General features: G+C 42.1%; 1 protein-coding gene across 1 annotated transcript in view; it reads left to right on the forward strand.

Moving 5' to 3' along the window:
• Positions 1-5,913: 5,913 nt before the first annotated feature.
• Positions 5,914-24,172, forward strand: part of VAPB (VAMP associated protein B and C) — a 37,669-nt gene continuing 19,410 nt past the window's right edge. The window contains exons 1-2 of the mRNA XM_067307915.1: positions 5,914-6,057; positions 22,590-22,742. Of these exons, the coding sequence (XP_067164016.1) occupies positions 6,000-6,057; positions 22,590-22,742 (211 nt within the window). The 5' untranslated portion in view covers positions 5,914-5,999. The remainder of the gene's footprint in view (positions 6,058-22,589; positions 22,743-24,172) is intronic.

The following is a 24,172-nucleotide window of genomic DNA, read 5'->3' on the forward strand; positions in this document are numbered from 1 at the left end:
ATTTGTAAACAAAATGGGAATTCATTAGTACAGCCTTGTGAAACTGTTATGAAAACATAGCTGCTGAACCACATACCGCTAGTATATGATACCAGATAACAAAGGCTAAAAGCACACTCCCTGGGAGAAATAAATTGTAAGGCTCTGTTAACATAATTTCAACTCTAAATTATGACTTCCTTTTTTTGAATTCCTATTTCTGCATATAGTGTATCCAGCGTTGAAACTGCAACACACTATGAACTCATGTGAGACAGCTATAGAAATGTGATCCATTTCTGTGTAAGACACTTAAGACTTCTTGGCAATCTCTTCTGTCTCCTCTCCCCCCCCCCCCCCAAGTAAAATGAAGAAGGAAAAAAAAAAAATCATTCTGAAGGTTTCTAAACAAGAAAGTGAAGCATTTGCATTTGTGTTTTCAGGGCACAAAAATAACCTGATAAGCATATAGCTCTTGCGATGTAATAAATGTTTCCTGTAAAACTAAGTAGGAAGGTTAACTTTGTATCAGCAGTTCTTGCCCCTCTTAAGAATGTTCTGCCTTTTCATTGTAGTATTAGGTTTAACCTGCTACAAGGGTTGAAAGGTCTGTGCCTTCTTATTATAGTATCTATTATTAAAACAAACTTAAGCCGCTCAAAGTTACAGAGCACTTGCAGCACTGTAAAATGCACAAATTTACAACCATTGCTTCACTGCATGAAATGTAGTCAGATTACTAGTGATGAAATATTGTAGTGATGAATTCCTAAGCTTATGAATGTTTTGAGACTTTTTTTTAGTCTTCTCTTGGGCTGGTCCCAAGAGTGTGTACAGGTTTATCTGTATTGTTGGTTTGTAGATGCTAATGAAACCAGACTTCTGTTCTCTTCTTTTTGTTTGTATTGTTACACTCCCATATAGTGCATAGAATGCCAATAAAGAATTGGGCATAATGTAAGCAGCCTTTTCAGCTTAAGCATTCATAATAAACTTTTATAACATGCTAATAACATGCTAAATCATTACCAGTCTGATGTATTGTGCAAAAAAGGTGTAAACATTTTATTAATAAAAAGCTTTGTTTATAATTGTGCTGGTTTTGTTTATAAATGGTTCCCAAATTCTCAGCATCTTCAAAAATAGTCTGTGAAGTAATAGAGAAAAGGAATGTAAGCAATACTAAGGCAGAAATGAATCTAAGTGATAATTCAAATAGCTGTTTTCTAAAAGCACTGACTGCTGGACATTCAGAAACTGCAGCTTTTTCCTCATTTATGTATACACAAAGACAAAAACTTGTACAAAAAGGGGACGGGGAAAAATAGCAAAGAGAATGCAGCTTTTGTCTAACACTTCCTTTCATTGCAGCATGGTGTCGGCGACACTGCAGGCCACACACAGTCTTGTGAACTAGTGCAAGGCCTGACAAATCCTACCAGGGTCAAGTTATTCAATACATTGCTTTTTGCTTAGACTTCATCAAAAGTGAGGTTCTTGACTGTTCAGACCAGGTTTCTGTCAGTCAAAACTGTAAAGAGATTTTAATTTCTGTGTAGCGTTTTGGGGGTTGTCTTGCTGGGGAGATCCTTTCTTGTTTCCTAATACTTACAGTCAACTTTTTTTTTTAATTTGGTGGTTATGTGTAGCACAAAAATATTGATTTGGCTAGAGTTATCTCACTTGTCTGAGATGATGCTTCAAGGATGTAGTTTTCTCATCTAAACGTGTGATACGAGTCAAACATATTTAGTCAATAGCAGCCTTCAAAAGAAAAGCATAAATAAGCAAAAATATCCCATTTCTGATACTGCTATTTCACGAGATGAGAACTTGCACCTAAGTTACAGTTCCGTGTCTTTCTACTAAGCAACTGGCTGCAGTTCATGTGCAGGAACAGACACTGATCTCTTTTTACCACAGACCTGGAATAGTTTATTTTAAATGTATTGTTCAGTGTCTGCTGTTTCTAAAATGTCCTTTTAGATGCATGTAAACTGCTTTGAAGAGTGTCAAATGAATTTGTGTAAGGAATATGAATGTGCTTACAAGGGTGCATAGGAAAATGTGCTAGAATAGGAAACACATTTACATGTGTTTGCATATGGCAGCTAGATAACTAAATGCAAACCACCTGATTTGTGCATAGAATGAGCGAATACAGTGTTTCATGTGGCTCAAGTCTCACAGCTTTTAAGGTAAAGTTTTTTAGCAGATGGAAGTGTCATTTAAAATTGTTCTAATACAAAGCCTCAGATGCAGTTCAAAGTCTCCCTGTAGCACTCATCCCTAATATTTCCTCCTATTTATCAAAAACGCACCCTGGCAAGAAGTTGTCTTTTAGCCTTGTTGTTGCTGAATAGTTAATAAAGTGAGGATTGTATTTTGTACCTGATAAGGATGAAGTATTGCAGGTGGCTTTGGTGCCTGCCCATTTCAATTAATCTGATCTGCCCAATACTAAATATCACACATTACAAACTACACTCATAAGTAAATAAGGTTCCTGTTAGATTTTAAATTTTCAGCTTTGAGTAAACACTGTGTTTTGCTTCATAAAAGTTTTAGCCTGGATGGAGATGTAGGAGAGCCCTTCAAATGCAAGCACATAAGTCAAAGCTGCCAGTTAATGTAAGATGATACAACTTCGCAAACCCTTTAAGATATGGATCATTGCATGCGTAAGGGTGAACTTTGAGGAAGAAGCAGAACTTTGAAAGGTCTGGGCAGCAACGCTGAGCAGTTGTTTACTTTGGGAATTTTATTGTATATGATTATATGTTATGTAAGGTTTCCTCTGTCTTGTTCCTCATCGTTAGTTTCCAATTAACTCGCAGCTATGTATAAAGCTTATCTTTTTCTGCCAATGAGAATGTTTATGGACTCGGAACGCCTAGCTCAGTGAGAGAATCTGTTTATAAAAATAAAACAATCTAAGAGATTACATGGAAGAAGATAATCTTTCCAGAGTATCAGCCAAAGAAAACTGTACTCCAAAGCATAACAACAAACAATTATCTCGTGATTTGAAATCTAATTAAATGTTATGGCATAATCTGTAGTTTATAGTATAAATGAAACCCCCGCAAGTAGCAGCAATACTAAGCCAGGAACATCCTAAGCTTCGAATCTGATTAACCAAGGAAAGTAGAATATCAGGGACCTGAAAAAAACTAGCTGAAAAAAAAAAAAAAGCCCTGTGTTGTAGCCAGGAGACTCTACAAATAACTAACATGAGTTGTTCTTGGTTGCTTGTGTCGGAGCATTTTTTTGAGCCGGTACCAGGATTGCTACATAAACATCCAGGGTCGTAGTGAGTTTTGGCCTCAAAGCCCAGGTCTGTGCTCCAGATCAGCGCGTGGGAGCGGCCGTATCCAGAGTGTGATCAAAACCAAGGGCCTGTCGTGTGCTGATGGCTCTTAGAGAGAGGTGACCTGAGCATCAGAAAGATGCAGGCAGGAGCTCAGGTACCTCTCCCTGACATCCCCCAAGAGAGGGATTGTGGCTGGTGGTGCGGCCTGAGACCCGAGTGCTCTGTTCGCAGCTTTGCCCTGTGCGCACTGACTCGGCGCAGGCAGCTCCCGCAGAGCGAGTGCTGTCGGCAGGGCTGCGATGCAGAGGACGTTGTTGTACCCACGCAGAGGTGCCCTGTTGTCCAGGACCGTCGAAGGGGATGTGAACAACGTCGCTCTATCTGTTTGCTGTCAGATATCCCCGACAGGCGCGTGGAGCGTGGCTCAGGGCCTGGGCAGTAAGTGACGTCGCAGGTACCTGGACTGGCGGCTGCCTAGCTGGGAGACGGGTCGCTGCCTCTGGCCAGGGAAGGGTCTCCCTGGGCCCGCAGTTCTCGGCTCCCTGGAGGTAAGTCCCTCCGCCTAGTTTTCGTGCGCGTGGAACGAGTGGTTTAGTGGTTGGAGCGCTGCCCTGGCACGCTTCAAGAGCGTAGCTGCGTCCCCCAAAGCCCGTCTGCCCCTTGGGGCCGGGGGCTTGGACGCGTGCCGAGCGAGAGCAGGGCTTTGCGGCCGGGCTCTGCCCCTTCGCTGGACGTTGCCTGCCGCGGGCCTGTGCACTGTTCTGCCAACAGCATGCGTGAACCAGGCGTGGAGACTGCGGAACAAAAAAAAAACATCTCCAGAGCAATCTGTGGAAAATAATCCCTTTTCCTCATCTTTCTTTTGTAAACTGAAAGAGTTTGGGGTGGTGGTTTTATCTCTTTGTTGTTACTACTTCCCTTTACTTTTCTTTCATTTTCTCCCCAGCAGTTTTTTCCACTTTTTTTTTTCCCCCAGCATTATGTGACCATCTTTTCCCCAATATAGAGAAGGAATTTAAGGAAGAAAAGCAGCAAGTTATTTGAGCATATTGATATGCACCACTAAAGCTCACACCTATTAGTCCTGATGTATTGGCTAACAGAGTTATCAGGTTTCATTTGCATTATGCAAAACCAAGAGTTATACAAAATACATATGTAGTTTTTTCATGCAGAATCACAGGTATCTCAGGGGAAAAAAAAAAGACAAAACAGCATTTGAGGTGGTTAAGCAGACTTGTTGAAAAATGAGGGACGAGAGCAGCTGAAGTGTTGAGATGTGGTATAAATACTACAGATGTGCTTTTGCAGGCTTCCTTACAGCATTGAATGTCACCATCCCATTTAGTGGTGTTAACATATACATCAGTCATTTGCCATTGCTGTTATTGCCAGAATTTAGAACTCTTTTGTTATGAATTCCAGATCTTTTTAGCCCCATACACATTTTTTGCAATTGTATGTACGAATTAAAATAACATTCATGATATAAAGAACCTGTGTGTGGGTGAGTTACACTGTGCATCATGGATCAGTGGTGTGATAAAACGGATTTTCAGAATCTTCTGTTACTATCATGGTTTTATTCACCTTTTATCTTTTTGCTAATCGACCTTGTTAGGACTTACTCTAACATACCTGTATGCTTTAAGAGTCACTATAGTTGATCTATGTTAATATGCCTTTTTCTTTTTTTGGTAAATGTAGTTATTTCCTCCCCGAGTCTTACATGTCCAAAGTCCAAAATAGGCAACCCAGTTGCCTATTTAAACTTTTTTGTATATAAATCATCAGTTTTTAAGACCCATTACGTTTCTGCTAGTACCATGGACATCCTGAAGTGCTGCTTCATTAAGTGTTACACCCCGCTGAACTTGACGTCTTACAAGATTGCTTTCTAAAGCTCTTCTAGAAGGCTTGAAACCGTGTGATATTTGAAGTGTAGCGCTGTTGTAACTACAGTGGCCTGGGGACATCAGTAAAGCAGCACTTGTATTAGACCAACCTGTAATTCTAAAAGCTATTCTAAATCATGCTGTAGAGAGGGAAAAAATAAATGTGTGTTTTTTCATTGACTTAGGGGGAGCCTTAAAACCGCTAAGGTGACCCGAGAGCGTGTTTTATTCCTTAAAAAGTCGGTCCCCCCTGTCGCCGCTTTCCAGCAGCGTGTGCGCGGCGCGGCGCTGCGCTGCGGCGGGCGCGGAGCGGAGCGGGCGCGGGCGGATCCTTGCCCGCGCCCTCGGGCGAGAGCTCCCGGCAGCGCCCAGCAGGGCGGCGGCGGTCGGGCCGGGCCGGGCCGGGCCTGGCGGTGCCGCGGCGGCGCTGCGCAGGGCCCCGCGCGCTGCCCGCGGCGGCGGCCGACGTCAGGCGCAGCCTCGCTCTGGCGCCGCCGTGCTGCATCATCCCGCCCCCTCGCGCGCGCTGCTCCCCCCGGCTGCCCGCGCGGCGTGTGCGCGCTGTGAGGAGCCGCCGAGCCTCCGCCGCCCGCCCGCCGCGCACCGCTCTGCTCCGCTCCGCTCCGCCGCAGCGCCTCTGCCCTCGCCGCTCCGGGGCCGCTCGGCGGGGGGGGACTCAACCGGCCGGGCGCGCCCCCCGCCTTCCTCCCTCCCCTCCTTCCCTCCCTCCCTCCCTCCCTTCCTTCCCCTCCCTCCCCGGCCCTTCCTCTCTCCGCCTGGTGCCGCCACCGCCGAGGAGGAGGAGGAGGAACATGGCGAAAGCGGAGCAGGTCCTCAGCCTCGAACCGCAGCACGAGCTCAAATTCAAAGGTACGAGGCGGCCGCCGCCGCCGCCCTCCCCCGCCGCCTCGCCGCCGCGGGGCCGGCCGGGCGCCGCCGCTCGGGGCTGCGCTCCAGCGGCAGCCATTTTCCGGGGCCCGGGGCTGGGCGCCCGCCGCTAAGATGTCCTTCACCGCCGCCGCCCCCCGCCCTGCCGGGCCTCGCCTGCCTGCCCCGGGCGGGGCCGCGGGGGGGGGAGCCGGGAGCGGGCCGCGGGGGGCTCCGCAGCGCGCCGGGCTCCCCGCGGCGGCCCGCCCGCCCCCACCCGCGCCGCGGGCGGCCGCAGGGCCCAGGGCGGCCGCGGGCGTCTGAGGGGAAAGTGCGTGCGTGCGAGCGGGGGGGGGGGGCGATCCCGGCCGGGCTCCCCGCGGCGGCACCGGCCCCCGCCCCGCGCGGCCCTTCCTGCCGGCCTGACCTTCCCGCGCCGCGGCCGCGGGCGGGGGCCGCTCGAGGGAAGCGGCGATGTTTTGCAGCTGCCGCGGCGGCGGCTCGCGGCTCCCCGGCGCGCTGCAGGCGGCACCGAGCGGTGCGCGGCCCCTCTCCGCGCGGGACTCGGCGTGCGGGCAGGTGCTCGCGGCGCTGCCGCGGCTCCTTCGTTCCTCCGCAGCCGCCGAGGCGCCTTCGGCGCGCGTAGCCCACCTGCGCCGAAACCCGACCTGCCTTCAAATAAAAAATTACTGAATGGGTTCGAGTTCTTGCTAGCGCTTGAATCCCGGTGTTGTAACTTGACGGATAGCGCTGCTGTAATACAATATTCCGGGATTACAAATAAGCATTCGGCAAGTTTATTTCTGCTACTAGAGTCAGGGGTGCTTTATAGCTTCATACAAATATCTGACAAATGTTCTTTTTAAAAATAGCGATTTACTTACTAGCATCGGTAAAATAATGCTTAAAAAAAACTTTAATACACACTTTAAAATGGAGGCGAATTCCTTATCTGCTGTTATTAGTAAATATATCAGAAATAATATTATAAAGAGGGCTTATTCAAGAGAACAAAAAAGCATGGTAATAAACATTGGGAGGAATGAATGCATCTCTTTTTGTTGCAAGCTGAAGTATTTGCATGTTGTTATGGCAGCAGTGTCAAACGTGCTTCAGAATGAAACAATTGTTTTAATATTCTTAATGTTAAATATGATTAGATGAAAATCAGCCCTTACTCTGAATAAAAATACTGTTACTTCTAACAGGCAAACAAATCCGAATTCTTGTGGGCAAAAAGTGGGGTCTTGGTTGGCACTGAGTTGCCAATGAGATGTAACTGTGTTTTGTACTTTGGTGTTTTTTTGTTTGAATTTTGTGTTCTTGTTTGTTTTTTTTTTTTCTTCATCACATGTAGGTATGCTGTGGTCTAAAACAACTAAACTGTGTTTTTTGTTGAAATAAAGATAACTAGCCAGACTGCTTGGCCTTGAGGTTCCGGGCTAAATAATCAGTAACCGTTAAAAGTTAAATCAACTAACTATATGATTTTCTTCTGTCGAGTCTTTAGCCAGTAACATATATTTCTTGCAATGTAGAAAGTTTCTTGACTAAATGCAGCTATTAAATGGCTTAATTTAAAAGTGTGTTTAAATATTAATGTTCCAGCAAGACTTAATGCTATGCCTTCATATGCTTCAGCAATAAATTCTCTCTTACGTTTTTTCCTAACAAACAATACTGGCCGCTATCCTTTGTTCAGGAAGGGCCAATTTGAAGTAATGAAGTAGATTTGAAGTTCATGAAGTGAATCCTGCTCTAAGCCATTCTTCTCCTACTGGTTTTGTGATGACATATTGCCTAGTAATGTGGCAGTAATGGCTTTCTCACCTTTGTAAATAGTTGCATTTACTTCCAAAGCATCGCTTTGTAGGGTGCTAGTAGATGAAAACAGAAAGATGTCGGTAGTGCTGTTAAGCTTCTATGGTTGTGCTTCCTCACCGGTGTTTGCCAAAAGATCTGACGCTTATTTTAGGGAAGCAGCGTCAACAAGATAGGGTTGAAAACCAGGTTTCGCAAACACTAGAAATGCATGATGATCCTACGTCAAAAGGCAGACAGATGTGTAGAAAAAGCAGACAAATACTTAGCTCTAATGTTGTTATACTGCCTTGTATATTTTGTAAATATAATATTTAGGGAAAGGTATGACGTTGAAGAAAAGATCGAGCAGGGATTAAGATACCAAAATGAGGATTTCTTCTCTAACATACCCCCATATGGGGTGGCAGCCATCTCCCTCTTAGCCTGCACTTTCCCTTATAAAGGATTTGGAGATCTTTATTAAGATGCTTTTGCACCCCCATGGCTTGCAGCAAATCTTTTAAATTAATTTGGGGCTCTGTTTCAAAATGCTGTATTTGCAACTTATGCTTGGGGAAAAAAAAGAGTTTTTCATGCTAGATTTTTTTTCATACGAGCATTAACAGGGGTTGCCTTTCCTCCCTTCCTCCATCTCCTACGCCCATCTCCTACACACATGCTCTGAAATAGCATCAGGAGCGTGTGCTGCACTGAAACACCGCTGCAAACAGCAGAAGGCAGGGCACTCTGCTGCCCTGCCCAAAATGTGGCCATGCGTGCCCCTTCCTTTAGTAGGGTCTTTGATGCCGTGTGAAATAGGAGCTTTACTTCCTTGCCAGTGACTTCCTGCTTTTGTCGGTCCGTGCGGTCTTGCAGCCTAGGTGGGAAGGGGGTGAGCTGCAAGTTTAATGTTCGGATTTTATTGCCAATGAATGATGAAAAAGACCATTGCTCTTATACATGACAACGCTTGCTTTCTCTATTATTTTTTTATAAATCTAGGAGATGACATCCAACAATCTGCCAAGAATAAGTTAGGTTATAAAGTCAAGCCCTTGAAAATTAGGAAATACTAGATTTAAAGCTATGGGCGCGTATGTAATTGTGGCCCCTGGTGTTAAATGTGTTTTGGTACGGTTGTTAATTACAGTACTGCGCTTCCCCTCCTGCAGGGCACCTGCCTCCTTCACATCACAGGGTGGCTGCCCAGCGAGGCAGAGCTGATTCCAGCAGAGGTTAATGTGCCCATCTGGAGTAGAGATCATTCGTTTAATGCCAGCAAGTGAAATTATTGGAATCTGACTATTTTAGAGCTTGCCTGAGTTCTCAGGTGTTTGAGCCGCTGTTGCGTTCTTCGCAGATGCAGAGTTTCGGGGGATGGTTTCGAATGAGGGTGTCCCCATAGCTGGTGTTACTACCTGGAAGTGGCACGGGCTGGGGTAGGTGTCAGCGACGTTTTTAGAGGTTTGCTACAGGTTAGCCGGGGCTTATGACTCAGCACTGTGCTGCAGTGCTCCCCAAGTGGCAAAGAGCAGTACTGTCAAATGCAGGATTAGTTCCTTGCAAAACTGAGCCAGTTACTGCCAATTAGAAATGCTGTTTCCAGTGCCTGATTTTTCCACCTGTGTATATGTGTAATATGTGCAACCTTGCTTTCTGAAAGGGCAAAATAATAAGCCAGGAAGCCAATACTTTCCCTTCTTAACAGTACTCCTGGAGAGTTGGCTGGAGGCCTGGCAATATTATTTCCAAGCTATCACCTGTCACTGGCTCAGATGTTCCTCCCGGGTACATCAGAGCTGCAGCCCAAAGGTGTGGCCTCAGCTCTTACACTGCTGAACTGAGAACATCTGTATCTGCAACACCGTAAATAAAGCATATAGCCAAAGTCCCGTGCAGGCTTGTGTGACCTGCATCACCGAGGTTAGAGGGCTGCCAGTCCCAAGTAAGGTAGTTCAAGCTGCTCAGGTAAGACTCTGAACTATAATCAGATCTGTGCATTGCATTATAGCAACACAAAACCTCCTGTATCTGATGCGAGTGTTTGATTTTTACCAGATGTTTGGTTAAGGCTTTCTGATCTAGCAGTTCAGTTATCTTTGGGTATTAGAATTTGCCTCTACTGAATCTGCTGTTGTCGAGTCTCAGAAGAGAGGTTAAGGACTTAATAGGACATTGAAATGAAACTATATAATTACCTCCCCTTCCCTGTCAGGTATATAATGCTTGAAGCATCCTAGCACTGAAGTTATTCAGAGGGATTTGACTTTCTGTGCTCAATCTGTTCTGTGGCTAAATAGAGATTTCTAGCCATTGTCACTAGGACAGGCTATGTTTAAGAATGTAAAATTTATGCTGAAAATTTTCTGAAAAATTGCCTGATAAGTATAATTAATACATTTTATTTGTTTTTTTTGTTTGTTTGTTTGTTTTTTAAGCTGAAAATGTATGCACTGCTTTCTTTAAACTCCTAGAGTCCTTTTGGTATTCACAGCGTAATGGCAGTCGGTACTAGGATTTCTTTACGCTTTGAGGGCTACTGTGTCACTGGCTGTTCACTGTTCTGCTGGAAAATGTACTGGTCTATGCTTTCCTTTAATTGTCTACCCTGATGCCTAATAAAACCATTGGTAGATCAAATATGAGTAAGCCTTCACATCTCTCTGCATATTTGAATTTGATTATCAAGTTATACACTTAAAAAGCAAGAGAAGATAATATTTAAATAACAGGCAGGCTTACTAAATCTATACAAATCTAAATATGTGGCCCAAATATCAAACACAATTAATCATTTGCTGATGACACTTAAATATTTAAAGTTCATGTTTTACTAGCTATTCTTGCAACTCAAGTAAAATCAATAGCTTATTGTAACTGTTAAGTGCCCATTATAGTTGACAGACTTGCTGCATCTCACTGAATTATTCTAATTTCAAGTGCGTCTTTAGTGTTACCTTTATATTTACCTCATCACTTTCTGTAGACTCCAGCTTAACTTAAAAGGAGCAGTGTTCAGGGGAAAAGAACTGAAGAGAAAGGCAAGATGGTGATGCATTGGTGCACTGTTAATGTCACATGACACTGAGGTTTGTTGTTGTTGTTTTGGGGGTTTGTTTTTGGAAGGCGGGCGTAAGTCAAAGGAAAGTTGAAGGTTATGCATCTGTTGAGATTCCCTAATCTATTGGTGTTCTGTACACTATAAATACTAACAGCTTCACTGGGCAAGGGGGGAGGCATTGCAGGTGTGTGGGTAGCACAAATCTGAAACATCTTCGGTTAGAGTCAAACAACCATTGCTTGAGATGTGTGAAGCAGTCAAGGAGATTTATCCACTTTTTCTGTTAAATCTAATAAATGTATCTAGGTCTCCTGAGACCATTTCCAAATCTCACAGTCCATTCGATGGCTTCAGCAAATGTCGTTTATGGGCCAAGGGCTGTTGGAGCATTTTGTACTGCAAAGATTCTGAGAACTGCAGTTGAAGTAATGAGCATTAATGGGATCAAAGTATTACTATTTCGAGGAAGGTCCTAATGCAGTGGTAAGATCAGCATGAACAGCTATCATTTGAAGGTAGTGTGTAGTTGCTGCTCTTAGTTTTGTGAAATTTTGTGTTTTTAATATGATTGACCATTTGCCTTTATTGTATGGGGCACACACATTCAGAATTTGCAGTTCCTTAGGATTCTGAAGTTTGTGTGACAGTTTTCAGCTAAGTGAATTTTTAATAGAAAAATCTTAACCCCTCTTTTAAAAGAGGTGTTTAAAGTGGAAACACTTGCTCAGTTTGAGCTGTGGAACCATTACAGTGATGTGCAAAAAACAGTTTTCTGCAGTTAGTATTTAAAGTCCATCAGGGTAGCAGAATGCTTGTCTGATTCAGGTGATGGTATGTGTCCTCTGTTCATCTCCCCAGAAAATATATCTGGGAACAGACTATATTGAAAATGTATATGGAAACATAAGGTACAGGGTGGCTGCCTTAAGCTCAAGGAATGCGGCCATCGTGTCAAAGTAATGACACAGGTAAAGTGTCGTAGCAGGTGCAGGTTTGCACAGATGCTTAGCAATAAATTGTCTCTGTACAGGTTGTTACCCTGCATGCCCTGTGCGGTGTCGTATCACCTGTGATATGGAGTACAGATTTGCGTAGCAAGAGTTTCTGGTAGTTTCTTCTCACTGGAAATCAAATTGTTGCCTTCCCCCCCCCCCCCCCCCCACTCCACAGATTTTATAAATTAAAAACTTATCAACAGTGGCCATGCAATGCTTTATTTCATTTTTAAATAGGTTAGCTACATTTGAATGTCAGGTTGAATTTTGCTTAATTGTATATTCATACATATTCAGTACATACATATTCAGTTGCATATTCAGAATTGGGGCCTGGATTGTAGTAAAAATTGCAGTGCAAAGCTTCGGATGGATTGTCAGATCTGTTTTGAAACTCAGCTGGAAACATGGCATCGTCACCATAGTGAATGATCCAGCTGTATGACCTTAGGGCAGCTTACATCTATGAACCATTTAAAAAATTTTTTTTATCCGTTTTTTTTAATCCATTTTTAAAAGAAGCGTGATTTGTTGCATGCATCCAGCTCTGGCAGGTATTGCATCAAATGAGTTTTGTGTAAAATGAACAAATCGTACATATATTGCAGTGTAGTTTTGTAGAAAGCTAGGTGACCTGAGGCTTGGTGTCCTTCTTGCTTTTAGAGTGCCTCTGACCACAGCTTCTTGCCTGGCTGGGGACAATGCAGGAATCGAATGACCCTTGCTAATTCCGCCCACATCTTAGTCACACTCATTTTTTGCTGTCTTGTTACCATGTTGGGCTTGTGTTTGCTCCCTGCTGGCAACAATTAATAATTATCGAAAGCAACTCATAGATGTTACAATAGCAGCCTTTTTACTTTTTCTGTCGGTGCAGTCAGTTGGCTTTGAAAGCTTTATTGATGATGTTTGTAACAGTTTTGCTTGTGGTAACAGCTGTTGTTTCAGACTGAAATTTCATCGTTGTTTGTGGGGAGTATGATCTTTCCCATTATCGTCGTGCTGCTGGAAGCCATTTTTTTCTCCAAGTAAATCCTCCCTGATTTAAGTGAGAGTCTGCTTAGATTAAGAACTCTTTCCCGGTTTGACCTCTCTTTCTCTGCTCTCCGAATGAGGAAGTCCAACGCTGTAATGACAGTTCCCACAGTAAGAAACACTGAGGCCTCCGTTTGTTGTCTGTCCACGTGCCAACCAGGGCGGAAAAGCAGCCTCGTGTGTGTATGGACACCAGGATTTACATACCGGCTTCTCTAAAGTAAAGGCCAGACTCGGGCCAAATCTGCCAGAGGGCTTTTGGCCCAGTATTTATTTAATATATAAATCCTTTCATACCATTGCTTTGTAGACTGAGATGGAAACAGTTTGTCCGCAGAAGGCATATAGGATATTTTCTAATACGCCTGGACTACTGTTGAGTTTGAAAGCTTGGCCTGCTGGGCAACCCTGTCGTAGAGGGCAGTTTGTGCCATCAGTCTGGAACAGCTGTCACAGTTTTGCTGCCATTGAAAATGTATGCAAAGCAAATCACCATTTCCATGTTTCATTCAGTGTAGGATTAAAATGCACGTGGCTAGGAGTGACTGACTGTTTACACTAGCAAGACAGTCCAGACTCAGTTGACTGAGTCTGTCCTCCTGCATTATAACTGTTCTGAAAATTGCCTACCTCAACTGTAATTCTTCTGGCCTCAAAAAATTTTTTTATAAATTGGGTCTTGCTGCTGCCTGCAGTACTTTATCCCACATTATTATAAATACTTTATGAAAATAAATCTCTTTACTAAATTCCTTTAGTGTCTAGTTCTCTCAGCTGCAAACGAAGTGCCTCCTGCCATCATGCTATGGATTAAAGATTTCATCATTCTAAATTTAATCCTGTTTTCTTGGTTGGTTTCCACAACGAGGGGTGGAAGAAACAGAGAAGGGGGAGGTTTGCCTGGTGATCCGGTTACTTGCAACACAAATTATAAAACGGTGTAGGTGTGGGACTCACTATGGAGCCAAACTTATGTTTTTGCAAACATTTTTAAAGACCTAGTTCAAGTTAATTGTGCTTGTAGAAGGCATGTCAGATGACTATATAATTCTTCAAAAAAAGTGCAACTTTTGTGTGCTTTCATGTTTGGACTCTCACCTTTACCTCGTTCATATTTGCAACTGTTGCTTCTCATGATATGTTGCTTACTGATGTATTTTGCATCTTTCTTTAAATGTTTGCATATGTAATTTCCTCTGTTTTGCAATCCTTCCTCTTATGGCCTTCCTGCAAAGGATCTGCTCATTTTCACCGGACAGCAGTAAACTTTTTTGTTGTTATTGTTTTTTATTATAAAGCTGTTGTTACACTGCACATACTGGTGTTTACGGTTCTGATTACCAAAGTACTCAGTTCCGGTCACTCCAAGCATTGTAATTATGTTTTGTCACTCATACAGTGAAGCAGATGACATTTATGGGAGTTAGGTTTGGAGGATGCGACATCACATTTGTACCGTGTTTTATGCCAAACAGCATAAGCTGTCAGGTATTTTTCCCTTTTATTTTAGGTTCTCTCATTGCTTCTAAGTTTCTAATTTGGGGGTTGTTTGGGTTTTTTTTCTTCTTTGATCCTGGAAGCACAGTTAATGGGCTGGTTTTCAAACTCTTCCACAGAAATGAATCTCGCTAAATTCAGGATTCCTCTTTATTTGTAAATATAATTTGTATCTTAATTTCTATTTAATCTTTTTGTTTGTTTTTAACTGCTAGGAAAGCAGCTACTCATTGTGCATCCCAAAAACTGTAATTTTGCTTGTTTCTTCTGGTATTTGCAATTTATGCATAATTTTGCACTTAAAATATTTGCACAGTCGCTATTTAAGTTACAGGTCAACTTTGTCTATTTGAAGAGTATATGTGAGCATAAAATTGAGGTAGTTAAGCTGCATCTTCCCTACCATTTTAATATGCATCTGAAATGGAGATTAGTGATTAAATTAAGCTGGGGAAAATTACTTTGCAAGAAGTGTAAGGATAGGTGTTGTTCAGGAGGTGGGGGGGGGGAATGAAATCACGATGCCTCTTCCAGGGAGATGCTCTAGAAAACTTTTTGTTGTTGTTTTTGTGTGGGTTTTTTGTTTGTTTGTTTTTTAAGCATCTTTAGCTAGTACTATGAGCAGTTTTGCCAGGGAATTTTGTGTGTCAGGTGGCTGTGCTGCTCTCGGCTCTGGGCTGCTGGCTCGCCGTGTCTCGCTAGGGGCTGTGCTTTGTTTCAGTATCCTTTCAGCACCTTCCAGCCTGTATGAGTGAGGCTTCTGGCTATGGAGAATAAGCGGGAGTCACAGTTGCATCTCTTTCAATAACCATGGCGTCGTAATAACTATTCCACTAGCAAAAGAGAATATGCCACTATTTTCTGAGTCTTTTTCATACCCGGAGAGAGGTGGTATGGATCATATTTGTGGATGGAATGAGCAATGTAATGTGATATGTTTTGGACTCAGATCTAAAAGGATATGAAAGCCCTGTTGAGACAGAGGTATATCTCCCAAAGGTAGCCAGTTCTGCTATCGGTCCTTTGTTTATGCAATTGTATGCAGAAATAAACCTGTTTAAGGTTTAGGATGCAGAGAAAATATTTCTTCTTGTGTGTGCTTTTGTTGCTTACAGTATCTGTAAATAATCTTTGGATGTAATGAAATTCTGAAGAAGTCAGCACAAACAAATTACTCTTGTGCAAAAATTATTTGAAGGACATGTTCTTCCATTTCTCTTGGCAAGCTTATGTGTGGCCTCACAGTTCTTAAAACTGTGAAGTCAAACAGTTAATGATCCTCTGAGGATATGGAAGGTGATAAACATTATATACTAATTGATATCCTGAAAATAGTCTTCAGGCTCATATTTGTATTTGTGTCATTTTTTTCCCCCCATTAAGCATAACGCATGCTCTAACAAAAATAGGTTGTGTCAAAATAGGCCAGAGAAGGACACTGATTAATCCATCCAAATGAGATAATTTACAGACTGTCAACCCTGCTCCAAGTTTGGCATCTGGAACATGTAATATTGTTGTTTTTCTGTGTTCTTTTTTTCCCTTGGATTATTTTATCAATTATGTAATTAAAAAAATATATATTCCTCTGCATAAACTAATGCATGGGGAGCGATTTGGATGGCATTTTAATTTTTGTAACAATTTTTTCATAAAGGTTTCTACTGCTTGGCCTTGCAAAAGTGAAAATGGCCTTTTCCCTCCCTTCCACTTTGCTTCAAGGGCTCTTTTGGGTGAGGATAGTCATGGTAAGAGTAAAGAAATTGATCCCACAAGGGCACAGTTTTATAGGTGCTTCCATTTAAAGTCTGGCCTGAGTTTGAAAGGGTTATGAATGGTTTACAGAAGGATTAAGAGCTGCCTAAGATTTTCCTTAAAAATAATTTCCAAATTTGGGGTTGTTGGATCCTTTCAGTAAGTTACTTGTGAAATAAGATGTTTATGCAACACAGGCACTTCTTGTTTTTCATTCTTCAACTTCTTTGATTTCAAAAGTTGCTGATGCTTACTTAATTATAAATGTCTCCAGAGCCAGATGATGATGATGATTAAAACTTGGCATACAGTGCTTTTTAAAACATTAATCTTCACAAGATTCTCTGTAATTAGATAAGTATTCTCCTGACTTCACAGAGAGAGAAACTGTAAGGGTCCAAACCTGCTTCTGTTTTGGAGTCGCTATCAACAAGGCTTTTAATAGCAGAAGATCAAGCCCTTAAGTGATTTGTCTAAAGACAAGTAAGATGGTGGGAGAATTTGATTGGATCTTAGGTGTTCTTGATTCCCAGGCACCTGACTGACAGCTCAAAATGTCTTGCTTGACATTTCAGCTTTTTTCATTTCAGTGTTTATTTTTAAAGGTCATCAACTTATATATGACTTCAAAAGGGAGTGTAAAGTAAGTCAAGTTCCACATCTATTATTGAGCTCTCTTGACAGTCTTCGGTTTTACCACCAGTGTTTTTATTTCTTCTATCTGTCTATTGACAATACTAGACCCACATAGATAAAGTGGGAGAAAATTGTGGAAACAAAATAGTAAGGTGACTTCAAGTACTGTCAGAGGCATAGTAAAGAAACCAAGAAGCCATTGAGATGTGGTGATAAGAAGAGCTGTAAGTAGAAAGGCTCAAACATTCAGCTGGAGACAAGCCTGGGCTTTTGGGTGTGTTTGTTCACTGGGGGTGCTAATGCTAACTGGGGCTCTGCAGTAAGTTCATACACGCTGGAGTGGGGCGAGACCCATCCCAGCGTGAGGGTCTGAGGAACTGCTGGGGAGGCACTTCCATGCCCCATGGCCAGGAGCCAGCATGAAGTATGTGACGGGAAAGGGAGCCTGAAGCGTCATGTTCACCTCCTGCACTTCCACCATCAGATGCACACGCACAGTAAACCCAGCTCTTCCAGTAGATGGATGAATTGTTGGTCCATGTGGACTTTCAGTAGTCGGGGCACGTCTCATCAATGAGTAGGATTTGGGCTCCTGAGAATAGCTGCAAAACAATTTAAATTTTCCCTCTCCTAATCTGCACCTATTGAAGACTCCATGGTTACTTTTCTATGGCTGATTAATATATGTGAGGTGATTAATGACTTTCATCTGACACATGGTCAGGATCAGACAATGGTGAAATACATCTTTCCCCTCCTGTTCTTGCGTTCTGCTGCTTTCCACAAAGGAGCAAGAGGGGTTGCCTCAGCAGAAGCGCTGGTTGTATTTCTGCCTTTACCAATTACCTTGCCTTGGGATATATGTCTGTGTTAGTGAGGTGGAGTGGCAAAAATTGTTGTCTGGGGAAAGGTGATGAAAGTGCATCTAAAACATTCTGGGAATAACCTGGGCAACTTGCTGAGAATTTATTTTTAGCCTTGTTAATCCAAATGATTGCCAGTTTAACATCAGTTCAGTGAGTAGACTGTATTGAGTGCTACTGCAGCATGTTTTCTCTGTAAAGTACCAGTTCAGTAAATTGTTTAGGGGATGCCCAGCTTTAAGCAGATGAGAATTTACATTAGGTTTAAACATAGAAAGTTAGGCATGTGCCTTAATTACTTAAACAAACCTGTCATCACTGCAAGGAGAAGTGTGACTGCAGTGTGTGTGCCTAGACATGCCAGCTTTAACCTGCTAAATGCGAGACCTCGTTGCCTTAATTTGACAGAAGTCTGCAGTGCAGGAAGATGCAGTTTTCCTGATGCTGGTCTCTGAGTGCTGCTTGAGCTGCCTGGAAACTGATTCTCCTTTTCCTCTTTCCCGCTGCCACCTCCTCCTCACCCTTTCTTGTTAGTGGGTTAATTTCAGCCCAAGCAGCTCCCTGACCTGGCCCTCCGTGCAGCCCGACGAACGCTGTGCAAGAGCACAGGCAATGATGGGGATGAGAGTGAGACAGACTGCTGCAAGGCTAACGTGGCCGTGGGATGGTGCCCAATTAACATAAGCAGTTAATACTGAAGATACAGTAGTAATATGTGCACATGCAAGTCTGCAGAGGACTGTACCTCTTTGCTTTGAAAGTTTCTGCCAAAGCCTCTGCCACCAAATCTTTGCTTCTGTTGCACTTGCACTAACTTTCCTTTTACACGCTGAACTAGGCTACAGCAGTCATATTTGCATTGCAAGTACGTGTGTGTGAGGGTTGTTTAATTTGTGGTGCTGATGCAAGGATCTTTGGTTAAGATGAGAATTTTATTAAGATTCTGTGCAAATGATCTAGCTGTAAGAAGAGAGTGATATGAAACTTAAAGCAAATACCATGATGAACAAAAAGCTTTCATCAAAAGCCTGGACTTGCTGTTATAAGCATGTGCCCTGTGTGGTGTGGGTTGTGGGGTTTTTTTGTTTTTGTTATGAAGCTTATTTAGAATTTAAATAGAGTTGACATCATGTTCTTCTGACCTAATTCTCAGGTTTTTGTATTATTACTAAAATGATCTGTGATATTATAATGCACTACACTGCAGAATGGCACTCTTAGGAAAGATTGATACAGCACTGGTGTTTGAATAGGAAATGGAGCGTGGCAAATTCTGAGATAATACTGTGATCTTCAAATGTGAAGGGTTGTTTGCATAGCCCCTGGGTGGAAAGCCACAGCTGTAGTTTGAAACTAACCCTGGTGAAAAGTGATTCTATGAAAATCAGCTGTATGTCTTGTTTGTTGTTGCATGAACATGGGACATCTGATTTTTCTTTAAATAGTACCTGCTAGTTTGCATATTATGAGATGCGCACAGTTTGCATGAACACAAACTGACTTTATTCTGACTGGCAGGAAAAAGCCGTCAGGCCCTTGTGGAACGTTGCAAACTTTCACCACCAAATTCAATTTGCTGCATTCTTCCTTATGGACAGCTTGCTCCCATGGCAACCCCATGTCAGATGATGCACGTCCAGCCCCTGAGTTTCCCATAACTTTGTCCTTGGGATGACACCAGTGGCATTTTTCTCATGATCTTTAAAAATAGGGGAGAAAAATAGTTGTGTGGTTTTTTTTTTTTTTTTTTTAAGTGTGAAATGTCATTTAGAAAGCACCCTGCCCTTAGACCTACTGGGTTTGTGTTTGCAGAAATATAAGCTTTGCTTTTCCAGGAATATTGTAAACATTTACAAATATATTCTTTTGTTTTGAACTTTATGAAACAAGAGTCACATTTTAAGAGTGCAGCTTCTGTTTAGTCTGTCTTCATTGCAGAGTAAACTAGTTGGTTTTAACCCAAGTGCTGTCCAGATGCACAAACCTGACTGATTGTAGCTAGGCTTTGCAGCCCATCTTGGGGGTATAGGTATTGTCCAAATGTTGCATATACTTGTCCATCCACTTGCAGTGAGGACAAAGACTAAATTATTTCTGTGCTGATAATGGGAAGGCCCTGGGGAGTAGTGTAGAGTATTTTATCTTACTGAAGCTCTGGGTGTGATTCTAGAAGTCTTAATACCTTGTCTTGAAAAGTGAAGCTCTGGGGTGGGTGTTGTCTCTCTGTTATGACCATTTATGCCCATACCGTACGTGCGCAAATCCAGATGTTAGAAAGCAAAAGTGTATTTCCAGTGCAGAATTAGACTGTGTTTATCCTGGAGTCTGTTACCACCACCCACCTGAAAAATCTTTAATCCGGGTTTGACCCTAGGGGTTTAGCAGCAGGCTATCAAGTTTTCATTTCAGCCTGAGTTGGCAGCCCAGGGCCTCACTCTTAAAAGTCAGGCTGACCAAGCGTGGCTGATAGTATTTCATTGCCATGCCCTAATTACCCCCAAGCAGTACTCTGTTGCCTATTTATTCTCTTCTTATGCGCTTGAAACCATCACCTTTAATCCTGGGTGTCTGCGCCCTTCTGCTTTGCTCACACTATTTGCATAGCAATGTCAAAAGGAATAAGCCTGTGCGCAAGCTTGCTGAAAGCAGATGTCAGCCTTCTAGTGCGGTTGTGCTCTGTGATCTGTAGAACCTGTAATTGGGGGGAAATGTATCCCAAAAAAAAAAAATTTTTTTTATGTTTAGTGGACAGAAAAGAAGCAGAGAAGTCAGTTAGGCATACAAGAAATCATTTTGGTCTGCTGAAAGGTTTTGCTGCCAAATATTTCAGTATGGTCTACGTTAGCAATAAGTAACTCCATTTGGAAATTATTTTATACAAAGAATTATTCTGGTATTACTATTACAAACAGCAGCTCTGTGCAGGGGGGCATGCACTGCGCATGCATTCAGGGATCAGCCAAGTAAAAACATGGTATTTCCCACAGGAAATCTGTCCCAGCGTGCGGAGTAGTAAAGTGCTGTTGAGGATGCAGCTGCATATGTAGGGCTTTGTACACACGACCCTCCCTCTGCACCAGGGTGGCTCAAGCTGTAATTTTGTAGTAAAGGCACATCTTTAATGCTCAGGCATCAAGTGATTTCTTCTGAAATAGTAGACTTCTGCCAGTTAGAGCTATCTTGAAGATCTGCTACTGTCTTTACATACCTAAATGTTTGCTGGATTTTTCTGATAGCTTCACTTGTTTAACTTAACAACTCACGGCTTCTCCTGCCCAGTTATTTTCCATTGGACTTAAAGACTCTCTCTGCATGCAAAACACAGAGAAAACCTGACAGCTGTGCTTCATGCGCTCACAGCTTGGCATTTCACCAGGCACAGGTTTGGTGAAATCTTTCCCATTGGATTGGAAAATCTAATTGCTTCCCTTTTTTGCTGTCAGATTGTAAATGAAGATCTGACTTCTTCAGAGTGCAGGTAGGAGCGGTGCTACCTTGTTGTCTAATTTTTTTGCTTTAAATATTTAGCATTATTTGGATCAAGGACAAAGGTTGCAGGACTATAATACTTCTACAGTGATATTAAATGGCATCTTAAGAGACAAATTTGTGTGATATATTTGTGGAAAAGGAAACAAACTTAAATTTTTTCAAGCCAACCATGCTGCGGTCCAGAACCAACCCTGTTTTCTCAAGGGAGCAAAATACAAACAGTGGAATGTTGCTTTTTTTTTAATAAAAATAACCACTTATCCTTTTTAATTTTTAGGACTATCATTTCTGTGAGAAAAATTTTGTTAGTCTTTTTATCCATTTTGCTTTTATTCCTGAGGATAGATGAAGATATTTTATTCAGACATCAAATTGTTCTTTTTGTGCCAAAGACAGTTGATAAAATTGCATTTACACTTCAATTTTAGTTCTCTGCAAATTGAGCAAAGAGTGCAGTTACTTGCTACCTGTATCTGATTTATCAGTGTCTTTTAGTAAACCAGTAACTAGCCTTTCTTCTAACCTTGGGGATCATGGCAGTTACGAGTAGGTAGGGAGTCTGCCAGAAATTCACTTATTTGCCTGCGTTTGTTATTGCAGAACTTGCCAATGGTTCGATTCTGCCTTTGCTATTACAGCAGTCATGGCCAGTGCTATCAGTATCCGAGAATTTTCCTCTTTCCATGCAGTTCTTTCCTGTCTTGGTGACATAGGCTAGTTTATGAAGATTTCTTCTGATATTTCATTTCTAGTAGCCAGGTGAATTACTGGGGAAGAAATAAGGGAAAGACCTGGCAGGAGAAAGAGGTGCACGTAGAACGCTGGTGGGGCCAGTTATGGCTGTGGCATTTCGAATAGCCAGTGGCATCCTGCTCTCGTGGAGGCCCAGCCTACATATGCAGATGACACTGTCAGCCGCTTTGTTATAATCTCCTCTCTAGTTAATGTACTATACTGGCCTTTCTAGTCAATAATAGTCTCCCCTACATATCGTCTGTAACATAGATATTATATATAGTATCTCTGTAAGCCTGGATTTGCTCTGACTCAATAGTTACAGTGGGACAACCGTGGTCAAACAGAGAATTTGGCATCATATGAATACTATGTTGTCATGTTAGCCCCATGTATAAATGATTCCTCCCTTTTTGTTTTGCTTTTAATGATCAGCTTGAACTGTTAACGCTGTCAGTGTTCACGCATGCTACATGTCAAAATGTTCAGAGGCCTCACTACGTCCTTAGCTTCATGTGCACAATTATCTGAAAGTGCCATAGACGGGAATTGAACATGCAATTACTTTATAAGATTTGTGAGCAGAGATTTGGAGCCTGCTTAGCTTCTGCTTGGAGCATATTTTCTTTGTGATTTAAAGTCTACTTTTGCTGTCTTCCTCAGGGCCTTTCACAGATGTTGTCACCACAAACCTGAAACTCGGCAATCCTACAGACAGAAATGTGTGCTTCAAAGTTAAGACCACAGCACCACGTAGATACTGTGTAAGGCCTAACAGTGGAATTATCGATGCAGGAACATCAATTAATGTTTCTGGTAAGTCATTCAAGCAGGTTTTTGGTAGTCAAAAATAGCTTCATCAAATCAATGATTTCTTGGAATGCTTTGCAATTGAAAGTGTTTTGCTGAACGCTTGTAAAAGCAAGAGAATGTGATGTTGTGGAGAAACAACCATTTCATACATCTTTAGTTCCCTTGTGCCTGGTCCAGTAGTAATGGGTTTGTTTTTACATCTTGTTTTGGGGTGGGGTGGGGGGAAGGGAGAAATGCATAAATGACTTGCAGTTCCATAACAGCTTTAGCCAGTCTATCCAAGTCAGCGCTGCTGCAGCCCTGCCCTCCCTGTGGGATTATTTTTGTAGGGTTAGATTTTTTTTTTTTTTTTTTTTTTTTTTTTTTTTGCCATCTTAGTTTACTGAACTGGTTCACTGCATGATCAGACAAGTGCTAGGACAGACACGTGAAGGGAAGAGTAAAACTGGGTGGACTGCAACCACACCAGTTTAAATTGGTGTAGACAGTCGCCAAACTGCACCCAGTATAAACAATAATGAAAACTTTTACTTTCAAAACGTGCTTGTTTTGTGTTCCATGAAGATGCAATATGCTTTGGTTAGAAATGTCAAGTGACTAAATCTTTGCTGTTCCATAGGAAAGGTTAATGGTTTTATTTTTCTCTAATGAGTCAGTAACTCTTGACTTGCTTAAGTTTGGTAATGGAAAAGCAAAGGAGTGGCTTACTTCATATGCATGAAGTGAGTATTTCCCATAAACATGGAAAGGTGCATCATTCCTAACATGTACTTCATGATTCAGTCACATCACTGTAATAGAGAGCTCTATTGAAGATGTTCTGTTTTAAAATTATATATGAATTGTAGAGTTGTACTATGTATAACTAGTGGCCTCAAATACTGCTGAGAATTTCTGCTGTAACTCCCTCATTGCTCGTGGGATTTCTGAAAAGACTTTTTCCTCTCCTATTTGTTGTTTTTTGCTTAAAAATAATGTATTTTGTCACTGAAGTTTCAAACTAGATTTGTCAGACTTCTCTGATCCATGTTTTTGGCAGTCTAAATAATTCTATTCGAAAGGTGTAATAGAGGCAGATGGCATAAATAAAGCCTAACTTTTCACTTAAGAAAATGGTTTCTATAAACGTTCCAGTTCTTAATAAATTTTGATATTGGTATAATAAAAATAGATAAGATATTGGCCTATGGAAGTCCACCTCAACAAACTACTTCCTGTTAGGATTTATGGTTTGTTGTTAGTCTCTTGCCAAACTTTTCTGTCCTGGAATAAATAATTTGGGGAACTAAAACAACTCCTCTTTACTTGTAAAACATCAAAATGTAAAAATAAAGACTTCGTTTTTTGCTGAATAAAACGTAAAGTATTTCAAATTCTCATTCTTGGAGAGCTTGCTTCAACAAAATAAAACTTGATCCTGAAAATAATTTGCA

The sequence above is a fragment of the Apteryx mantelli genome, chromosome 18 (genome assembly GCF_036417845.1).
Source record: "Apteryx mantelli isolate bAptMan1 chromosome 18, bAptMan1.hap1, whole genome shotgun sequence".
Classification (NCBI taxonomy): domain Eukaryota; kingdom Metazoa; phylum Chordata; class Aves; order Apterygiformes; family Apterygidae; genus Apteryx; species Apteryx mantelli.